This window comes from Atractosteus spatula, chromosome 4, assembly GCF_055471065.1.
Source record: "Atractosteus spatula isolate fAtrSpa1 chromosome 4, fAtrSpa1.hap1, whole genome shotgun sequence".
In the NCBI taxonomy this organism is placed as follows: Eukaryota; Metazoa; Chordata; class Actinopteri; order Semionotiformes; family Lepisosteidae; genus Atractosteus; species Atractosteus spatula.
The window spans coordinates 54,536,249-54,558,432 of NC_142709.1; the positions used below are offsets into that span (position 1 = coordinate 54,536,249).

Here is a 22,184-nt window from a genome sequence, read left to right on the forward strand (position 1 = left end):
TGAACTAAGTCTGTAATGTCTTGTAGAGATGTTGGAGGTATTGTTCATTGTAATAAAAACCTATCCAGTGAAGGTTGAGAGCCACAACACCAAGCACTGGCCCGATCCCATGGCCTTGGATCTGGTCCCTTGTTCCCATTAGGTCATGACTAAATTGGTTTTACAATAGGGATGTTCTGTTTGAAATTAGCTTAATATCAAAGTGTGACCTGTTTTTTCAAGTAACACAGCTTTGTATACTTCACCCTGGAAAGGAAATACACAAATATGAAATCTGACCTTAACTTGTCTGATTAAATAGTGAGTTACTGTAAGCAGAAGCAGCTTGCTCAGACTATTTCGTAAAGAAAACACATTTTTCACAACAGACGAAGGTTTGATTTGTTTTGCTATAGAACATGCTATCTGCTTCTCTAGAAAGCTGAAGAAGGAATAACCTTCCATTTCCATTTGAAGTAGGGATGGAGCAACGAACTCTGTGGTGAAGCTGTTCCAGTTACTGTGTCCATTATAGTATGCAGCCTGCTTAGATCACACAATTCAGCAGCTGTTTAGTCTTCAGTCAGATTAAGTACCTATAACAGTTACATTGCCATATGCGATAAATACACATAATGAAACAATGTATTTAAACAGCAGCCATTGTGATTAGCTGCAACAAATTGTTTCTCTGTGAGTAGTCAGAAGTACAGTTGTAAATTGGCAGACCATGATATCTTTGCTTTTCCTGTTATGACTAAAAAGTAATGTAATTTAGTTTTCCAGTAATATAATATTTTAAACAGCCTGCTTTTAAGCAAAATGATTAGATTTGCATCCCAAAAAGGTTTGTATATGATACTTGTTAAAAGTGAAGAAAATTGTTGACTATCAGACTTCATTCAAGAATTGTTCGGGTATTAGCAGACAACTTAAATTCCTGTAAGGATCCTAAATACAAGAGGTGGATAGTGCTTCCTCAGAATCTACAGTAATAGTGCCAACATTCATCCGGTTTTGGGGTGGCACGTTTTGGCACTTTGACCATTGGAGCAGCCTGAAACAGGACATGGACTGGAAGTACGAGTACTGCAGGGTCTGCTAATGAAGAGGTTAATTTTCTTTTTTGTGGGTATATCCCCCATGAGAAGCCTGTAAAGTTCTTTTACCCCTCTACCTCTGGTTTACTGTATGATATTTTAAAAAGAAAATGTTTTTGTACTAGCTTGCTAGTATCGACCTTTGCAGTTCTAGTGTAACAGATCCTAGCTTTAAATAACTTTCTAATTCTTAACACCATTACTTCTCTAATCTTACAAGTATTTCATTTACGTTCATTGTATTACTAATGAGAGCTTTATGACCCAAATCCAATTCAGTATCGCCTAAATATTGCAATAATCCTTCATTTAACCAGATAGGCCAGTTGACAGCCTTGCCAAGCGGCTCACACCATTGGTACACAGACAACAAAGCAGGTACTGAAAACAAATAATAAGTAAGCAACATGATGTGGCAGTGTTAACAAGCATCATATGTTAGGCCAAAAATATTAAAAAGGATGTTTAAAAGCTCCCTCATGCAGAGGGTGGATGGTTTCCCCTCCCTCTACAGACTGTTGCCCTCACTGCCACAGCAGCTTGAAATGACTTGAACATTTACTCCTCACGGCTAATTATTTTGTTGAAACTGAGTTTCTTGGTCTAACAAAGGTCTTTAGTTGAGCTCTTTTGTGTGTGGATTAAATGGGCAAAAATAAAGCTGCCTAGAATTACACAAGTGGGAGCGATGCATCATCGTAGCCATTAAAAAAGGTTCTCTGAAACATTTAATTAAGTCTCAATGTATTATTAGACTCAAAATCTGAAGATCATTTAAAATTTAGTGTACACAAGTTTTGGATATACAAGCAAGTTCGTATAACCCCTTTAGATCAAAAGACTAGTATTAAGGTATTTTACTTAAAGCAATAAAACATTGAAAAGCACAGAGTGTGGTTATGGGCATAATCTTTTTTTTTTGTAAATCGCAACATGCCGAAATCTTGAGGCCTGACCAAGCTAATGTGATGATTTTGTAGAACACAAACCTGTTTCAAAGAATAGCAAAGAAAAAACCCTTCCTCTTAAAGGAGATGCTGAACAGTGCAACCACAGTGATGAAGTAATTATAGCAATAAAAACGGTGAGATAACATTACTATTAATGAAGCTCCAAAATACACATTTGTATTAGCTTAGGCGTTTCAATTAGTGTACTTTAGTAGAACGGCTTTAGTAGAGTACTATGATCCTGCCATGTTAAAATAAGTGATTTTAATTTTGAAGATCTTATTCTTTGAAATTTGTCAAATAATATAGCTGTCATGTTGAGAAAGATTGGTTTCCTCTGGAGGCCTTGTCATTCTACATTTAACAAAATTGTTGACAGTGTGTTATATATATACCAGGTGTTCACCCAGACCCAGTAATTAAACTAAGGTTTCTTTGTTAGGTCATGTTTTCACGAGGGTGAGCAAATCATTTTAACACATTTGACGGGCCATGTGCTCCCATCTTCTCTCATCTTATAGGTTACTTTGTTTAACTAACTTTTACCAGAATGGTCTATTCATTTGCAAATATATTGTGCAGAACAGTCCATCATGTACATTGAAGCCAACCATGTAATAGCATAGACAAGTGTAAAATATTTATATGCAATTGTTCGTGCTAGTTGCAGATGTTAATTATTGCATCATTTTTCTGAAGCAGTCAATTGCTAGTTTGTTGCTTGTAATGAATAATCTGTTACACTGTTTTATCTGTGGATTTATTGAAAGCTTATTCACCCTGGCAGTTGGTAGTTAAGGTGCTAGAGTGACGCAACAAAGAATTTGTATGCCTATGCCAGTGTATGTGATTTCACACTGTAGTTGATGCATCAGTTTTCCCCTGACACTGTGTAAATACAAAAATTGTCAGACATGCCCATATAACATTCAAGATGCCATTAAAGTAGTGATGCATAACAGCTTTGAGTCCTTCTGGAAGCAGTCATATCACAGACAGTTTTTCACAAGATAACATGTTTCGAAGAAGTGGCTTGTTTGATGCCCTAGTAGGCTATTTCACTGTGCATCACCCTGACCAGGCTTTCTTTTTTTAAAGGGGTTTTGTGATGGGACTGAGTGAGAGAGGAGTGTTTTGGGTGTTGCTTGATAATGCCAGCCATACTTATCCTAATGACAGTGCTACTTCTCCTGGGTTATCACATGTGGTTTCCTTTTTAATTCCGGTGTATGGTTGGGATCATGTTAATGCCATCATAGTTCATTTCCCCTAAAGAGACAAAACCAGCAAGCTCAAAGTGCAAATACATTACTCTTATCTTTTCGAGTTTGCTACTGTATTTGAACAAAATGGATGATTGAATATGTCTTGAGTGAATTGTTTGTCAAAGAATATAAGCTTTTGAAAGCAGGAAGTATAACTTTAACCACTAGTGATGTTTTGAGCCCTTGTGTTATAGTACTTTCTGCCAAGGTCTAAAGAAGATATGTTTACTTTTCCTGTCTCAAAAGATCTCTCAACATGTTTTCAGAATTATTTTTTTAAATGTTTAGGTCAAAGAATTTCATTACCTTCTTGGCTGCTTTTAAAACTGCATCCTCTTGAAACAGGAAACTCACTTTCAAATGCTACATTGAAAAGAGGTCATAGCTACCTATGAGAAGATGCCATTTGTCTATGTACAACCTTTACAGTACTGGATTTTACTGGGAACAGTCCCTGTCCTCCCCACCCCTGCCATATGAAATCCTCTTGTACAACCAGTGCTCCAAAATGGCTGCTCTAAATTGTCCCTGTTAAGACTAACCTGCGTGTCTTTGGGAGATGGCAGAAAACCAGCACTCCCTGTAAATCCCCATGCAAACATGAGGTGAACAAGCAGGCTCTCCAGCATGAAGCCGAACCCAGGACCCTGGGGCTGCAAGGCAAGCAATAGTGCTTAACCAACATGCTGCCCAGAGCTGTTAAGAAAGCTACTGGGGAGCAGTATGAAAAGGACAAATTAAAAGAGTACCATAGATTGGAATTAGCCTTAGGTATATTTTGAAGCGGGGGTCTCAAACTCAATTCCTGGCTGGCTTAGTGTCATCAGGTTTGGATCCGCCCATATTTCCACATACATACTGGATCCATTTAAAATAGCTGCAAATTTGTGATACTTCTAACCAGGCATTTAGGTGATTTGTAAATCATGCAATCATACCTTTAATAAAGTCAGTCCCTTCTGTAATATACTGTAAAAGACCTTAGGATAAGTCTTAAATACGTCCGATTTAGATATAACTAAGTTCATTGTTTAATTGACCACTTGAACACAAACACAAGGTCTTGCAGGAACCAAGTTTAAAACCCCTGTTTTAAAGTATGTAACATGACATTTGTTTCTTCATTGAGCTTTATTTTTTATCGTTCTAAAAATGCTGGTAAAATACTTGAACTGTTGCAGATTTTTTTTAGTAGAAGTTTCTTTGTTAAACTGTGCAGTTTTACTCTGGTAAAAGCAAAGGGGTAGGTGCTTTTGAGGTTGGAAAATATCACCTGAGAGGTAGATTTTGTGCCATTAGGTTATATGCATTAATGTTCTTTTTTTCCACAATCTTTTTGCCATTTTTCTTGTTTTCTCAACCTCATAGGCACCTATACCTTGGTCAAGCTGTTTGTTAGAAGCAGGTCCAACTGCTTGCTTGAGCCATAAACTCCAATCCATCTCACGTTTTCTCCTGTTTTAGTTTGAAGATAAACTTGACTAGAATTAAACAGTGGTGAATATTAAGGCTGAACACCACCTGCTTTATAGTACTTCCCCAGAGACTTCAGACTTAAGTGTACAAGATAATCCAGTGTATCTGTTCAGTCCAAACCCAACTGTCTTGGTGATTCTTGACATGGTCACATGGCGATCATGATAGACAAAGGTGGAAAGGGGTTGCAGTCCAGTTGTTGCACAAGGGGTTCTGTCACATTAAAGTCCAGCTCAGTCTGTTTCTGCAATATCTACTCTAGCACCTGTTAGCTATGGTTCACCACTTACTCTTTGTAGAGGGATGGGAATTCAGTGTCACTAGAAGTTTTGGCCATGAGGCAGCCTGGCCCTCACACTCCTTTATTAACTACCTTGAAAGACCCGGTGGGTCCTCCTGATGTGCTGATCTCTCTCCTCCTGCTGTGTCTTCAGTTTCTCACCCACGGATAATAAATTTGCCACTTGCTCTGATGATGGAACTGTTCGCATCTGGGACTTTCTACGGTGCCATGAGGAGAGAATCCTGCGAGGTATGTTCATGTTTACGGCAAAACAAGCACGTGCTTTCTTCAAGCATTTCATTACACGCGCACACGTACAGACACCTCTAGTCACAAACTTTCACTTCCCTGTGCATTGTCATCTCCTGCGAGTGATTCAGTAAGAGTCATTTGATAGGATGTGCTTATATGTCTCAGCCTCAGGTTCCAGATTGATTATTTGAAGTTTAATCTGCAATTAATTACAAATTGTGGATCAGCTAATTCTGTGGTCTGGATACTTGGTTCAAACACTTTCCCCCCATATATAATGTTGGTTAAACTTAACACTCAATACAAGAGTTTTCTTTACTTTCACTAACAAAACCAGAGACGTATTGGGATCTACATGAAAAGAAAGCTTTTTTTCTGGATTTTTTTTATTTAGTTTTCCAGAATGTGCAACTAAATTTAAAGTGCATCTCTTTTCTGTTTAGTGGTGATCAAATGAATTTCAGTAGTAGACTTCCAGAATATATATAGGCGCTTGTTTAGTTAAGTATCGCAAACAGATGTTCTTGCTTGCTCAGGCTGCATTTATTAAAACCATCGTAAAATGAGTAAGCCAGCTTCTGCTTCCAGAAAGCTTTATGTTAAAGAGCACTACATATTTGGTGTCCTAATGCTTGTGAAAAAATAGGATTCTTCCCTCAGATGCCAAACTGTGTGAGAAAACCGCTGGAGTTGTTCGGTTTCCAGGTGTCTACTCTATTAAAAACCAGTGCTCTGAGCAGAAGGGGTTTGGGCTCTGGCTGTTGGTGTGACTCCATCCGGTGCCGGGGTCCCCTGTTCCTGGATCGATTTTGTACTCGCTATACAAAATATTAGGAATACACAGTGAATAATGTTTGGCCTGTACAACATGAACAGAACATGTTTGGTTGTCCACGAGAGTTTTGATCTATTTGCTGCCCAAACCCATCTCTTTCTTCATTTAGCATTGTAGATGAGGTTGGTTCACATTGAGCCATGTCCAGCTCTCAGAGGATCCCTGTGTACTATCTCATACTTCCTAGTGCTCTGCATGCTCTAGTGTTGGTAGATCCTGGAAAAAAACAGGAGGCTGTAAATCACCGTCTTTAAAAGGGTAAAACACTGAAATTGTTTCAAAATACTACTGTTTGAACGTCTTCAGTCAGTTATTTAGTATTTGTTATGGAAGAGACCTGAATGTTTCATCTCCATACCTTTATTTTTCAATATTTGTTGGCAATACATGTGAAAATGGAATGATTGTGAACTTTAGTTAGTGCAACTCTTGCATTGGTTTTGAGATCGTAGTTCTTGTGTACAGTTTTCTTTAGAAACGCCCAAAAATAGCATTTTAGCGGTTCAAACTCTGGTTAATATGAGAATTATTAAAGATTTGGGGTAGCATGGTGGCACAGTGGTTAGCATAGCTGCCTCCCAGCGCTGGGGCCTGGGTTCAACTCCAGACCTGCGGTGCTCTCTGCGTGGAGTTTGTTAGCCCAACCGCTTTTCACGTAGATTTCAGTGCTCCGGTTTCCTTCCACATCCGAAGACATACTGGTAGGTTAATTGGTTTGTGAGAAAATCGGCTCTGGTTTGTGTCTGTGAGTTTTTATTTATGCTTCCTTACAAATGTCTACTTCAGAAAATTAGGACCCAGGAAGAATAAGTGAATTCAGCATTGCTTGCACTGAGTGACTGCAGCAGGTTTTTATAGAGGAGTTCTTCTGTCAAGTATAATACATTTATAATCAAAGAAATTGTATTGGTGTATGCAAATCAAAAATTTGGAAAACTTGTTTTTAGTTGTAAGGGTGTTCTGTTTAAAAGACTGCACACAGTCTAACCTACTTGTCGTTTACAAATATGTAACAAAACGAGGTGTTCTTTCTGCAGTTTCACCATGAAACAGAAGAACCGATGATACAGCTCTTTAATAAAGTCTGTAGCTTTATGAAAACAAAGGTCTTGTGTATTTTATAAAGAAACAAGATACCAGTAAAAATGTAATGTCAGAATTTTGCAGGTTTGACTTATGTAAAAAATTGTGTAAATTTTCATGTGCTGTATTGGGACCTGTTCTTAACAGTGGTTCACTTTGGTCTCAAGTCAGATACATTAGTGAACATAAAATACAAGTTTCAAACAAAACCAGATATATTTGGAATATTTTGTTTAGTCAGTACAACATTTGTTTTCATTTCTTTTTCATTTATTTTGTTTTTAATTAAACTTCGTAATAGGCAATGAATTCTCCATGCTGTAGTGGTAATGTGTAGGTCGGTTTCACTTCATTAACCGGTATGTTTCTTGGTGTGGAGTCAAAGCGTTATCACAAATTCCTGAAAGAACTCAGTCTTTTTGTAATTACCTGTGTCCATCATGACCAGAGAATAGGGTAGCTGTGGTTTGTCTTCTTTTGTAGTTTTACAGGGATTCTTGTTGAACCTGTTCACAGATCATTTTGTTATAACTTTTAGTGTTTTAATTTGCAAGTTTAGCGTAAAGTGAAAGTATTTTGCCCTGGTTTTATTGACACTGGAATTTATGAATAGGTCTTTGCTAGCACTATTCTTTCAAAAGTTAAAATGCAAGCAGTAAGAAGTTTATTTACCAATGGATTCAAGAGGATCTTATGGCAAAGGAACTTTTTATATGAGGCTCCAAACTTAAATGGAATAAATGTAGTCAATGGGCATTCATCAGTATAAAACCTTGAGCTTTAATAAGGCACTCAAGCTGTTTGTTGTAGTTGTTTTGCACCTTTACCTCTTCCATACTTACCACTGACTTCCAGGCCTCGAACACTTATCACATACTGAATAATTCCACCCCAGTGTACATAGTCCAGTGTACTGTTTAACTTTATTTTGAAATATCAGAAACATATTTGCAAGAGAAACTTTGATTGCAAAGATTTATCTCAGACAAGATTATAACCACTATAACATGTCTCACCAGCTATTGCCAGGGGAGTTGAATGTCCTAGCCCTTCATTATTATGTTATAGTGTCCTGAATGTGCGACGTGTTAGGCAGGTATTTATTATGATATCTTTTGTTTTTACATATGGATCATGTCAATCTGCTCTCCCAAAAAAGTCTCTGGGATCAACTTTAAAGTGAAGATTTATTTTCACTACCAAAAACTGTTAAGAGATTTTTGTAGGCATTTAATTAGATTTGTTTTGACTGATTTCGTTTAGACATGGTACACGGATGTCTGGATATTTGCAAGAACAAACTAAGCATCAAAAACTTAAAAATGAAGACCCTAGTTTTGGGAAGTGTTTTCTCCATTTTAAATGATATACCCTCATTTCAGTGCGACACAGTAACTGACTTAGGGTAGTATATGGGATTGAAAACAGCAGGTTGAGGTTTTGAGATCCAGGTGGGTTCATGGCTTATGTCCCTCACTGACTGTGGTGGGGATTCCCCAGCCCTGCTCCCTGGCAGCCGTGCACTGTGGGGGGGCAGGACTGGGGCTCCCAAGACCAGGCTCTTAGTTCCCAGTGGGACCGTGACCTCTTCAATTTCCTGGTTGTAACTGGAGTGGCACACAAAAACAAGTAGGCTCCTGCAAGCCTGGAGAAGGTGTCCAGTTTGCACACCACATATCTCTTTATAAAGTGACAGTCATCTGTATTAGGCTCTGCCTGATTCACAAATCCAAGCTACCTTAATGATGTTTTTGTGTTTCTAATTTTTACATCAGAATTTGATATTTGATTTTTAGTTCACATACACATTGTATCTGTCGAGGCTCTTCAATTCTAGAGTGCCAGGTGCACATTGTATGTATTTAAGGGTTACCAGTATTATAGAATTTGATTCCTGAAATTGAAAATAAATTAACATCTTTCTCATTTTTCCTGGAAGCCTAAACCAAAACGACGACAAAGATGGCAGTAGTGAACCAGCCTTGTCCTGTTTTGTGCGCGTGTTACAAAAGTTCTGAAGGTAGAAACTTGTTTTTGCCAAGCGTAACAGAGAATGATATTAAGTCACCATGGGACAAAGTCCATAAACAACGAGAAAAGGAATAAGAGGAATGTGCACCATCTTACCAGGGACTTGTGATCACCTGTTCGATCCCAGTCCCAGAGGGTTTTAGGGTGTTTAGAGTCTAGCAGTAAGGCTCCTGGATGCCTGAGTGCTGTGAGGGAAGACCTGTGTGGTGTATGCAGTATCACAGTGAGACTGCAGAGAGACAGAGTCTCATGGTGAGAATCTGGTTTAAACTTTCCCATCTTGAGACTGATCAGTAGAACCTTGCATTGAGGCTGCAGGTTACTAGTCTCAAGGGGAGACTTCAAGATACAGGTTTTCTTACAGTGAGACTTGAGGTATCTAGGTCAATGAGAGCAGGGGAAGGCTCTTGATAAGAATAAGCCTTAGTTGTTCCCGTGCCAGCTAGTCGGTAAAAAGAAGACAGAAGTCAGAGTGAGACTGGCCAAACGGAAATGACAGAGTCGAGGAAGGCTTCTTCCAAGGCTAGACGATTAAAGGCACAAGTGGCAGTCCAGTCATGGCCTAATTTAGGTTAAAAGGGGGTTAATGTGTGCAGATCTCCCCACTCCCGGCTATCATCAAAGGAGGATCTGTCACACCAAGCTTGCAGGAGTTTGTTGCAAGCATTCCCTGTCGTGTTAACATGTTTAATAAAAAAAATAATTCTCCCCTCCACTCACGTTGTAAAAGTGAAGTGCAGTACACTTTGTGAAAGGTGCTCACTTGGAATTCACTTTGAGCCTTACAGTTCACAGTGGCTGTGGTTTCCCACAAAACAGTACAAGTCTGACCACTGCCAGGACTTGGTAAACGTTAGCCCACCAGAGCATTCTCTCCTTGCTGCACTGTAGTGCGTTTCGGACTTGGTTGGAACCTTTAATCTGGCACAGTTGCTATTGTGAGACCCATTCCTCCATCGGTTGTTAAGTCTCCTGTAAGGCATGGTGAGGCATGACAGCAGGCTTGTCAAAGGAGAACACTCATCATTCTCATTCTCTTCCTGGTGGTTAGTGGAATTCATTGCACTGTAACTGTTCTGTTTGTCCCTTGTTCTCCACAAGAACTAAGAACAAAAGAACCGTTACAAGTGAGAAATGGCAGTTTGATTCATCCACCCCATTTGGTCCTTAGTGCTGTTTGATATGAGGATCTTAAAGTTTTTTGGAAGACGGCAGGGTATCCACTTCAGCAAAATGGCAGGATAGTTTGTTCCAAGCTCACAACCCTTTGTGTAAAGAAATGCCTTCTTTTCCATGTTTTAAATGCATTTCCAAATAATATTCACTTTTGTTACCTGGACTGTTAATCTTGAGGAAGTTCATTGGGTTGACGTTGTCAAAGACTTAAAGGATTCTGAATTCTTCAGCCAGGTCCACTTATAGTCTTTTTTGTTCAAGGCTAAAAAGGTTCAGTTCTCTCAGCCTGTTGCTGGTGACATTCCTTTAAGTCCAGGAATTTGGACTTAATTGGTCCACCTCAATTTCCCTTCAGGATCAATAAAGTCTTATCTATCTAAATCATCTGGTAGGTTTTGTCTATGGACTTATTCCAGAGAACAAATGTTTTTTTGGAAATGTGGAGACCAAACTTGCACACTTTTTTCTAAGTGTGGTCTTACCAGTACATTGTACAATTTTAACATAACATTCTTCGTTTAAATTCTGTTTGTAGCTATATATATCCTAACATTTTGTTTGCCTTTTTTGTTGCATCCCCACTTTGTCTAGAAGATGTAAATGATGTGTCAGCTTAAGCTTAAGACTTTTTCCATGAGTAACCTCATGAAGGTTATAAAGCTCAGCATTTCACATTTTGTTTTATTAGTTTTTACTACTGGTCTTAGTACAGATCCATGTGGTACTCCACTAATTGCAATCTAAGCATTCACTCCTTATATGTACTCATTTTTCTATTGACTAGCTTTCAAATAAAACACATTTCACCAGATGCCTTCTGCCTGTAATGTGCAAATCTTAAATCTTTTAAAAGAACTTTATCAAAGGCCTTCTGAAGATCTGAATACACCATGTAATAAGCAGTACATTGTGATCCCACCTTAAACAAAAAACTTACAGCTTGGTTTTTCACACAGATCATCGTGGCTCATTACCTTTGCTTTGAAACCACAGTTCTCTGATTCATAATAGATTTTTATTAATTGTTATTCCTGATGGAAGATGTAGAGTTGTAAACATATAAATCCTGGAGTCTCCGACTCCAGAAGTAGACTCTTCTTAAATAACTGTTAAAAACAATACTTTGTCATTATAGATGTGAACTGCAAGAAATTGTCAAATGATGCAATGTTTTGTGTTTTAAAAAAATGTATGAAAAGTGTCTTTTCTCTAGGGATGTTTTTAAATGATTGTTTGAATGTTTGATATACACTGCAATTTTTTAAAATTTAATATGAATTTAATAGAATAGACTTGAACAAATGGCAGCTCCTTTTTCTTGGGCTCCGTTAACATGAAAGAAATGTAACATCAACAGGTTATATAGTCCTCTTGACCTTGCAATTACTCAGGAGGCCAAATTATTTTTTGGAAAATCCTTGTGTTTGTCTCCCCAGTATCTATATCGTGTTTAATTCATGCACTTCCATTTCTTGTGCAAAAAAGTATCGGAGCTATAATCTTTGTCACCCTTGCTTCTGGATGCTCGTGGTGATTTGGTGTTTTTCTTTGCTCCACTTGCGCCTGTTTATGAAATTATTTGTACCTTTGCAGGACCCCACTTAATTTCCTGAAACAGATGACACTTCTTTTCAAATGACTGTTCTTACGCTTACACTGTGAATTCTGTGTCTTTGTGTGTAATCTGCCTTGTCAGATACAATTCTGTGTTGTCCCATCTGATGGAGCATGTTTTGGGTGGGTTTTGCTGGGCTCTTTCTCCCACTGACTCTGTGTGATTCTTTTTCCCCCAAGACCCTGCTCCCTGTTTGTAGGAAGAGCGGTGGTGTACCCTCAGTACTACCTTGTTCCCTGGGCTTCCAGTAATAGCTTCTCAAAACCTTTATCAGCACATGTTTGCTGATGGGGTGAATCTGTGACAGAGTGCATTGAGTTATGCTATAACAGCTCTTTTCTTATCAGGAGAACTGTACATAGACTTCTGGAATATAACTTCATTTTGACCTTCCCATTGACCTTGCTATATCCTGCAAACATAAACAGTGCCATATTGTGTGAATGAAAAACCCACTTTATCACTTCAGTAATTTATCAAAAAAGGCCTGTTAGCATTAGTCTGCATGTTGAAAATGAATCAACCCTTTTCCTTCTATATTGATTTACAATTTAAAATAATATAGGCATATTTTTCCTTATTTGGTAAATGACTGAATCCAGAAATATGCATCGTGTCCTCTACTCCAAAAAAAAATCAGTATATCAGTTAGTGTCATGTTTGACCACTTTGCACAAACCTCTCGTTCTGTTCAGTCTCTGTATTCCTGTGACAACATCACATCCTGTGGTTTACCTGCAGATGGGGTTTGCATCAGCTCTCTCCTCATTGGACATCCACAGGTGCTTGACAGGTTTTGTGTTTGAGGAGAAATTCTCTTGGACCTCTTACGTCCTCCAGTTTGGTCTCATATGCAGTCATTGTGGACAATGGTCTAATGTTCCACATTTTACAAACATAGACCCTTCACAGCAACCAATATGTTTTTTTACTGCATATTTTCTTTTTTGGTACTGTTGTTCATTTATTTTCTTCAAAAAAACCTACATGATTTTAGAACAAAAAAAAGACATAATGTACATTACTTTTAATAATAATTGCTTACACTTATATAGTGCTTTTCTGGACATTCCACTCAAAGTGCTTTACTATTAGAAGTATTAGTTCATTTTAAGGTCTAATCATATATTGAATACGACAATGTTCAAGAGGAAAGTTGTGACTTAAAATATTATGATTTGCAAACATGTTCATACATCTTGAATGTCTTCTATCATTTGAAGACAGTAGCTTAGATTTTTTGGCTGGCCTGTTGCCCTTGCTTCAAACACTGTGATTTGATGGAACAGATCTCTGTTATACATTCATTATTACTAATATGTACTGCCTTCCTTAAATACATGGGTGTTGGCATGTGCAGATCTTGAAAAGAATGTTGTATTGCAATTTTTATTTTGAGATCTGCCAAGTTAACATTTTGATACAACATGTTTTAGAAACTGTCCCCTTTTCACCAAAAGAAGATGTCATTATGGGGCTACAGTAGAAAATGAGGCTCAGAGGCAGGTCTTGGCAGTATTCACCATTAATTAAAACTTAACCTAATTCTACAGTATTTTATTCACCTCTAGTATTATTATATGATTGCAGCAAAATATCTGCTAAAATCAGATTTCTGAATTTTAGAGATTTTCAGTTAGCATTTCTAACAAAGCAGTTATTGAGGTCATATTAGATACGTATTATGAACTGCAGAGCTTCTAAAAATAATTCTTAGTCTACTGCTTTACAGAAATTGTTTGCTGGGAAGATTCCAACAGTTTACTTAGGCAGCTTCAAACAACACATTGGACATTGTCGGAAATAGACTGCCTTCCTCGGTTCTCTTGACCCATTTATTCCCAAGATCAGACTGAAATTTAATGTAAAACAGCACACAGGCCTCGTTCTGCTAGTTAATGCCCCAGCACATCTAAGATTCTTTTTTAATGGAATAATGTGAAAATCATTTTTGAAAATGTAATTACTATCTCTAGTGCAAAACTTGCTCCTTAACACATCTTATTCACAATTTCTACCAAATCATGAGTAACTTTTAGACTAAAAGGGAAAGACAGTTTGGCAAGGAATAATCCCTGTGGTTTTGAGTAAGAATAGTTCCTGGGTACATATAGATGTTGACTAATTGTACCCTAATTCATCAGATCGTAAACAGATGTCATTCCCCTAGGATTTGGGGGACCGTCTTCGTTTCAGTAGTATTCAGATCTTCAAATTGTAACTTAGCAGTGCATGACCGTGTTATTTAGTCCTTTGTTCAAGTTCTCAGGATAAATACTCCTGCTTGCCTGTTATGGAATTAAAATATTCGTTACTGTATTGCTTATTTATATATAGTTTCTTAATAAAAAAGCACCAGGTGAGCCATTGTCTTTAAATAGTATTAATAGTAATAGTTGAAAGTTTTAAATAATAGTCCAGTAGTTCAAAGAAAGCAGTGGGATTTTTACCACCATAAAAGTGGTAGCAGACAAAGCCTGTAGTAGTACTTTTTTTGAGAAGTTTTCCTTCTTCTATTTTGCTTCATGGAAAATTAAGAGAGTCTTTTGGGGGTAAGTGCAGGACCTTTTTAAAATGCATTTGCAGACTTGCCCACTACAGTTACAAAGATTTCAGAGTAAGTCTCCCGAGACTTTGAGTTGCATGTTCGAGTTGACGTGGTTTAAGGAATCAGCTGTGAAGGACTCAACAGAGCCAGTCTCCTTCGAGAACATGACAGAGAACATGACAGAATCCTCAAGCAATAGAACCAGACTTCTTTACAGTCCTCTGCTAAATTAAATGGCCAAGTTTGTTCTGTGGGTTTTATAACAGTATAGCCTCAATGATATCCTGAGCGTTGTGCCTTGTATTTATGAAATACTGAGAATAGAATAAACCTAGAAACATGCACTGAGCAACAGATGCTCACTGGAAAGCATTGAATTAAAAGCATGCAATCTTATAATATATAAAAGTGATATTAATATTATTTGAGAGGTAGTGAATTTTGCTCTCATCTGAAGGTGATATTTTGGGCTGTACGTATGATGTTTCAAATGATTTTTCAGCAAATGGAAGCTATGGTAGACTTGTTTGAGCAGTAAAGAAGCTATTTATTCTCATTTCTTTACATTACACATGTTCATTCCTCTGCAGTTATGTTTTAGTTTATAATGGATCCAAAATCTAAATGTTAGAGATTTCAGTGCAATCTCATATTCTCACTGCATGCACCACAGCCAGATTTTAATTTCCTTTGAAACACTTTTGTGTCCATACCCCTGTGTCGTAAAATAATCCTGCCGGCAAAATATTAGGATCTCACACTAAATAATGTGAAATCTTGAATAGCAACAGCAGCAGAACAGAATTTCCATGAGGCTTTGACAGAACCAGCAGGAGGTGCAGTTCAGCAGTGTGTACCATACCACTCGTCACAATCGCAAGGGAAGAGACCTGATGACAGATATTCCAGTCTGAGATCTGCGGACTGTTCTAGCGAGGGGAGGTGGTGGATGTCATGTCTGTCAAGCTAACTGCACATTTCTGGTCACTGCATCTCTATAAATAATTTGCTCAGGCACAGAGGGAGATTTGCACACTATAAATAGACATCATTGACACCATGCGTCTATTGTATTGGTTTTTAGGATCTCTATTATTTCTTATTCACCTCACTTACTGTCACGTTGCCACTCAATGTCCTAATACCATAATGAGTGAGTATTATTTTTATCAGTATTAATTATTTTTCTGTATGTTTTAGTGTTCCAGCCCTCACCCCAAACCCAGCTACAATCGTTAATGCTTCACCAACTCAGCAAGTGTAAAACCACATGATTCTTTACATGTGCCCAGGTGCAAAGTGGTGTTCCCACACTCAGCCCAGCAGTGTTTACCTGGTTGCACTGAACTTCCGAGCGTGTCTCTTTGTCCTGTACAAATCAAACTCCCTCTTACTTGACAGATTACAACTGCTGCACCCATAAGCCTACACTCTGCACAGTACATCAGCCCCACCTTCTCACTCTGTTCCTTGTGCAAAATGCTGTCATTGTTCCTCTCTGTGTAGGACACGGTGCTGATGTCAAGTGTGTGGACTGGCACCCGACCAAAGGCCTGGTCGTTTCAGGGAGCAAGGACAGCCAACAGCCAATCAAATTCTGGGATCCAAAGACGGGACAGAGCCTTGCCACACTGTAAGTTATAGCATGGGTTCCAGTTCATCTGCTGTTCCAAACCCTTGGGCAGAAAAGAGAAAACACTATTCATATAAAACTGATTTAGCGTTTTACTGGGGTGAGGCCAACGGCGATATGAAACCTGAACACTACAAAGTAATGACCCTCAAGGAAATGTGCTTGCTACTGTTCCCTTAGTTAAATGATACTTTAAAGATTTTTACCTTTTGTCTGACAATAGGAATGTCTTACAATAGAAAGCAGTTTTCGGTTTGTGACATTTGACAATATAGATGCTTGTATTACATAGTTAACCCCACAGCTGATAAGAAAGTGGAGAAGGTAAATGTTTGGGAAAGAAACGGGATGTGGACAGTGATGCTGTTTACCCACGTGCCTGTGCGGCAGGCCTCTCCTGACACTGCCCCTGTTTAACGCACAGACACGCCCACAAAAACACGGTGATGGAGGTGAAGTGGAACCTCAATGGCAACTGGCTGCTCACTGCATCACGCGACCACCTCTGCAAGCTGTTTGACGTGCGGAACCTGAAGGAGGAGCTGCAGGTCTTCAGGGGTCACAAGAAGGAGGCCACAGGTCAGAGCAGTGGGGCACAGAAAGTCATCTTTTCATCCTGGCAGCAAAACTAACACAGCACAAATTGCCTCTGTCTTTTGTTTCCTGATGTGCATCTAATGTGATTCCTTAAAATGGAACCAGCAAATGACAGCATTGGTAAAGAAAGCTGAACAGAAATGATTTTCTGTTAGCCAGCCCCTGCAAACTGTAAGCCTGTCGTGATCCACCCGTCATTCACAGTGTAGGCTATAGAGTTTCGAAACTCTTCAATTTTAATTTCAGGTATGTAAGTGAACTTCTGCTTCATTTATATTTTTAAATGTTTTGCATTACATTACAGATTTATTTTTCATTGAGCAGAATTACTTTGTGGAATAGTTAAATATTCTCAATAAGTTATACATGACTTTTGTACGGATTGAAATTAATATGGTTACCCATTGCATAACCCTCTTCCAGTGATGAATATAGATTTCTGCCTAGCGGTGTATTTTATGCTAATTGCTGTACTCATTTTCTTAAAACATCCGTGAAGGTAATTGTGTTTGAAAAGCTAAAAGCTTGAGAATTACAATAAACACACCTACAGAATTAGCTTTACCAGAGTACGAAGACCGTTTCTTCCCTTAATGCTTCCCAAAAGATGCAGTGCCAGCCAATCATGAAGCTCACCTCACCAATCTAGGATGTTCTGTTTTCTCCTTGATGAAAGTAATGAGTCTCTGTTTTCTCTTCCTCCTTCCATCCTGTAGCTGTAGCCTGGCACCCGATCCACGAGGGTCTGTTTGCCAGTGGTGGCTCTGATGGGTCTCTGCTCTTCTGGCATGTTGGGTAAGAGAAACCTGTTCACCTGTTCACTCTCGTTGTGTCCTTCAGTATTGCATTTTGGACTTCACATACAATATCTTCTCTTCATTTTCCCCAGCAGTTCTTCCGTATGAAATTGATCATGTTTTTGCTCAGTGATTGGTTCAGTGCAAATCATCTTTATTTTCCTGTGACTTTAGAATTTAATTTTATATTTCTTTTGCTTTACAAAGTCTTTCCTGGATTAGGAGCGTCTGGTGTGTTTAATGTGTTGTTTCTTCCACATGTTCCTGACTGTTCTTTCAAATCACAGGATGCCAATTTTTGTGGTTGTTCTATTAACATCATTAACATCAACTCAAGGTGAAGTTGGATGGAACTAGATCAGTCCATTGGTGCTGTCTTCATCTGCAGAGCTTGTTCCCAGGGAACGCTGAAACTATGCTTCTATATTTTACCTGAAAAGCTCTTTAGAAGGGTCTTACCAATTGAGACTAGTGCTGTGTTTAATTCTGGAATGCACCCTGGTGTGCAAAAATAACATTAAAATGACCAACGAAAACAAAATTATGTTGGTAGAAATGTTCTTTCACAATGACACAATGCCAAGAGGTCTGCGGGGATATATGCGTAGAGCGAAGCATCTTAGAAAGCATGTTTGTCCTTGGTGGTTGCACGTTGACCAGCTGGTGCTACAAGCCCTTGTGTCTGTGTTGCAGAGTGGAGAAGGAGGTGGGAGGAATGGAAATGGCCCATGAGGGGATGATCTGGAGCTTGGCCTGGCACCCACTCGGTCACATTCTTTGTTCTGGATCCAATGATCACACAAGGTGAGCCTGCTCGAGCTGAGCGTGACCTCTTCTGTGTGTGTCAATCTGTGCCATTCCCCTCTCCTGTCTGAGGTGTTCGCCACTGGCAGTCGCTGCTATGATCCTTCTCACCGCTCCCTTACAGCAAGTTCTGGACGAGGAATCGTCCTGGAGACAAGATGAGAGATCGATACAACTTGAACCTTCTACCTGGAATGTCAGAAGATGGTGTGGAGTATGGTATGTACCAGGAATAATTGTAGACAAATTCAGGCAGTCATTAAAATGGCTGCCTTTATACCATAGTGCTTACTCATCTGTAAGCAAACCAGCTGCTAACTGCTGAAAGCAAACACCGCAGTTATGGCCCTGTTGAACTTTAGAACTGTACTTGCCATCATCTCACTACAGAATATGCTGAATAGAATGTAAAATCATTTTCCCATTGTATCCTAAAGCATTTTTTTCTTCTGACCTCTCTGTGCTTTTACAGATGATATTGAGCCCAACAGCCTGGCAGCAATCCCGGGAATGGGTATCCCAGAGCAGTTGAAAATGGCCATGGAGCAGGAGCAGAGTGGTAAGGATTTATTTCCATAGCCTTTTTAGTTCTAGTCTGCAAAATAGAATTGTTTTGAGAAAGTGTTTTAGGTTAATTTACAAAGATGTAACTTTTGAAATGTAAAATATCAGATAACAGGACGATGAGAAAAGTGTGCCTTCTTTAGTTGTGTCACATGGTTGAATAATAGCTGATTTCATCCAGACAGGACTCTTGCAGTATTTATTATGGTGGGCAAGGATTCACCCTGCTGTGGGTATTGTCTGTCGGTCTGCAGGTAAAGAGGACGTAACTGAAGCAGAAATGACTATCCCCGGGCTGGACTGGGGCATGGAGGAAGTCATGCAGAAGGATCAGAAGAAGGTCCCGCAAAAAAAAGTACCCTACGCCAAACCCATCCCAGCCCAATTCCAGCAGGTATCTCCTTGGGAAGAAGAATTTTAATTAATGGAATCCGCCCCTCTTTAAAATAACTGAATGAAGGGGAGATGAAAACTACAAATACAATTATGATGACACTGTAACCGATCTGATATATCCTAATACTTGAATGGATTGACAGAGTCTATTAATGTTAGGGAAGAGCAGTTTGTCCAAAGGTGATTGGGAAAGGTGAATAAAAGGTGGTAGCCCATGGTACAGTAAGAGAGTTTTTTTGCCCCTTTGTAAAACTTGCTGTTTTCTTGCAAATTATTGTATAATGGCTTGATGGCGCTCATATACTGTATATAGAGCAAAAACAGATGGAAGGATCCTAGATGGAAATGAAAGGAGGTTCTGTCATGACAACTGTTCTTCACACAGGCCTGGGCTGAAAACAAGGTGCCTGCTTTGCCGCCCGGGGATCCCCCCAAGGAGAGGAAGGATGAGAAGAAGATCGATGGCAAGAAGAAGACCCAGGCGGAGATAGAGCAGGAGATGGCAGCCTTGCAGTACACCAATCCGCTGCTGCTGGAGGTGAGAGGGGGCCTCCCTGAGTCCAGGGTGTCATGTCCCGATCCCTTAGGAAGACCAGGTCGTGTTCTCTCGGTAATAGTGGGGCCAGGACTGTTGTATTCATTTCCTGCAAAATCTAGACCCCCCCCCCCTTTTACTGCTTCACTATGGAAAATACCATCTGGGAGGTGGTACTTTGCAATTGCTTCTAACCTGGACCAGACCTCAGCTGAGCAGACCTGTAAGTCATCACAGTCATCAGGTTCTTTGACTCTTTCAAGCATGTTTGGATAAGGATACATACAGAAATTGCTTTTATTATATAGGCTCTTCCATAAAGGGTTTTAAAGGCCTGTCTGAATTTTTCATATTTTTTCTCACTCCAGCAACTCAAGATTGAGCGTTTAGCTCAGAAGCAGTCGGACCAGGGAGCTGCCCCTCCAGGATCCCAGCAGGGAGCGATGCAGCCCTTTGCCAACCAGGGCCCCCTTCCCCCACCCCATCAGGGGTTCCAGCAGCCTCTCGCTCCACAGCAGATGACCCCCAACATGGCTCCCATGGGTCCTGGAGGCCCACAAGGTCCATTCATTCCCCAGGGCCAGATGGGTCCCCCTGGACCTCAGCTTCACCAGGGCCCCCCTGGCCCACAGGGTTTCATGGGGCCCCAGGATATGCACGGGCCCCAGGGCATGCAGAGACACCCGGGTCCTCATGGGCCAGTAGGGCCTCAGGGGCCTCCTGGGATGCAGGGCAACAAGGGCATGCATGGTCCTCCCGGAATGCTTCCAGGATCCAGAGGGATGCCAGGACCACCCTCGGGGGGAATGCAGGGTCCACCAGGCAGTATGATGGGCCCCCCACCTCGTGGACTGGGGCCTAGAGACAATCAAGGGCTTCCTTCGCAGGGAGGTATGATGGGACCCCAAGACATGCGGGGTCCTTCACCACAGGGAAATATGATGGGTCACCAAGGGTCCCCCATGCAAGGGGCTTTGATGGGGCCACCAATGCATGGTCCCCAGGGTCAACAGAACCAACCCAGAGGACATGGCAATATGCAGGGAATGGGAAACATGCATGGAATGGCAAACTTGCAGGGGCCTCCTGGGAACATGCATGGGCATCCTGGTAATATGCAAGGACATCCTGGCAACATGCATGCACCTGGCAACATTCAAGGGCCAGGCAACATTCAAGGACCAGGAAATATGCACGGACCTCTAGGAAACATGCATGGCCCTGGAAACATGCAGGGCCCCCCAGGGAACATGCAAGGGCCTCAGGGGAACATGCAGGGGCCTCCAGGAAACATGCACGGCAACATACCAGGACCTCCGGGGAACATGCATGGACCAGGGACCATTCAAGGCCTCCCGCCGTTCATGCAGCAGGGCAAATCACCTCTGCTGGGTGAGGGTCCCAGAGGACAGTTCAACCAGGTGAGCGCTAACCACTTCAAGGTTTTAGTCTTGGACTGTAACTTCAGAACCAACTGCCTAATAATACATTTTGAAATGTATTCAAAGGTTCACTTGTTTTGAAGTGCATTCATGTATCCAAGGTGTCAGGATCTCAGTTATATTTGTAAAGGTCTTGTATACCTTCTTCACCTGATATCTGTAATGACACAGATTTGCACTGGCAGCTTCAGAACTAGTATTGCCCACGGGGCACTATCGTGTTTTTACTTTAAATGTGTTGCTCAGTTACTCTGAAACCCTCCTCAGGGACAAGAAAGAGTAAATTTGATGTTTTGTTTTTTAGGGGGCACAGAATCAAGGGCCGCCTCCATTGATGTCTGGGATGGTGCAACAAGGTCCGGGCCCCAATGGGAAAGGTAGTAGGACTTGTTAAAGTCTTCCCACTCTTACATGTGTGTCATTCCGGACAGTAATGGGCTGAGACTGTAGGCAAGTGTATGCTTATGCTGCACATTAAGACCATAATACATCCCGAAATAGATATTTGGTAGGCACAGCTGTCACCTGTTCACATCTTCCTCTGTGGTTGTTTTCCTTATCCTATGATTTCACACTCTCTTCTTAAGAAGGTCCCTGAGTCAGGTATGGCCTCCACCCTGTCTCAGTGCCTCCACGAGGTGCCCAGGCTGGGCAGTCAGCTGTGGGCAGGGATAGTGAATGGGCATGGCAGTCACCTGAAGAAAACATGATTCCTCATGTCAAATCGCCCTCTCTCTTCCAGCGTTCCCCGCTTTGGCCATCCTCCTTAAGTTGCAGGTGGCCCAGGTTCTTAGGGAGGCTGGAGGGGAAGGTGTGCAGGGAG

The 22,184-nt window shown here is 40.4% G+C and overlaps 1 protein-coding gene across 2 annotated transcripts in view; it reads left to right on the forward strand.

Moving 5' to 3' along the window:
* wdr33 (WD repeat domain 33) overlaps window positions 1-22,184 on the forward strand; it is a 49,581-nt gene that overhangs the window by 18,021 nt on the left and 9,376 nt on the right. The window contains exons 7-17 of one of the 2 annotated variants that reach the window (XM_088914637.1): window positions 5,205-5,302; window positions 16,100-16,226; window positions 16,651-16,805; window positions 17,540-17,618; window positions 18,314-18,424; window positions 18,549-18,643; window positions 18,897-18,983; window positions 19,243-19,382; window positions 19,770-19,922; window positions 20,288-21,340; window positions 21,666-21,738. In XM_088914637.1, coding sequence (XP_088770763.1) covers window positions 5,205-5,302; window positions 16,100-16,226; window positions 16,651-16,805; window positions 17,540-17,618; window positions 18,314-18,424; window positions 18,549-18,643; window positions 18,897-18,983; window positions 19,243-19,382; window positions 19,770-19,922; window positions 20,288-21,340; window positions 21,666-21,738 — 2,171 coding nt within the window. The remainder of the gene's footprint in view (window positions 1-5,204; window positions 5,303-16,099; window positions 16,227-16,650; window positions 16,806-17,539; window positions 17,619-18,313; window positions 18,425-18,548; window positions 18,644-18,896; window positions 18,984-19,242; window positions 19,383-19,769; window positions 19,923-20,287; window positions 21,341-21,665; window positions 21,739-22,184) is intronic. The other variant, XM_088914638.1, reaches the window with a different exon arrangement.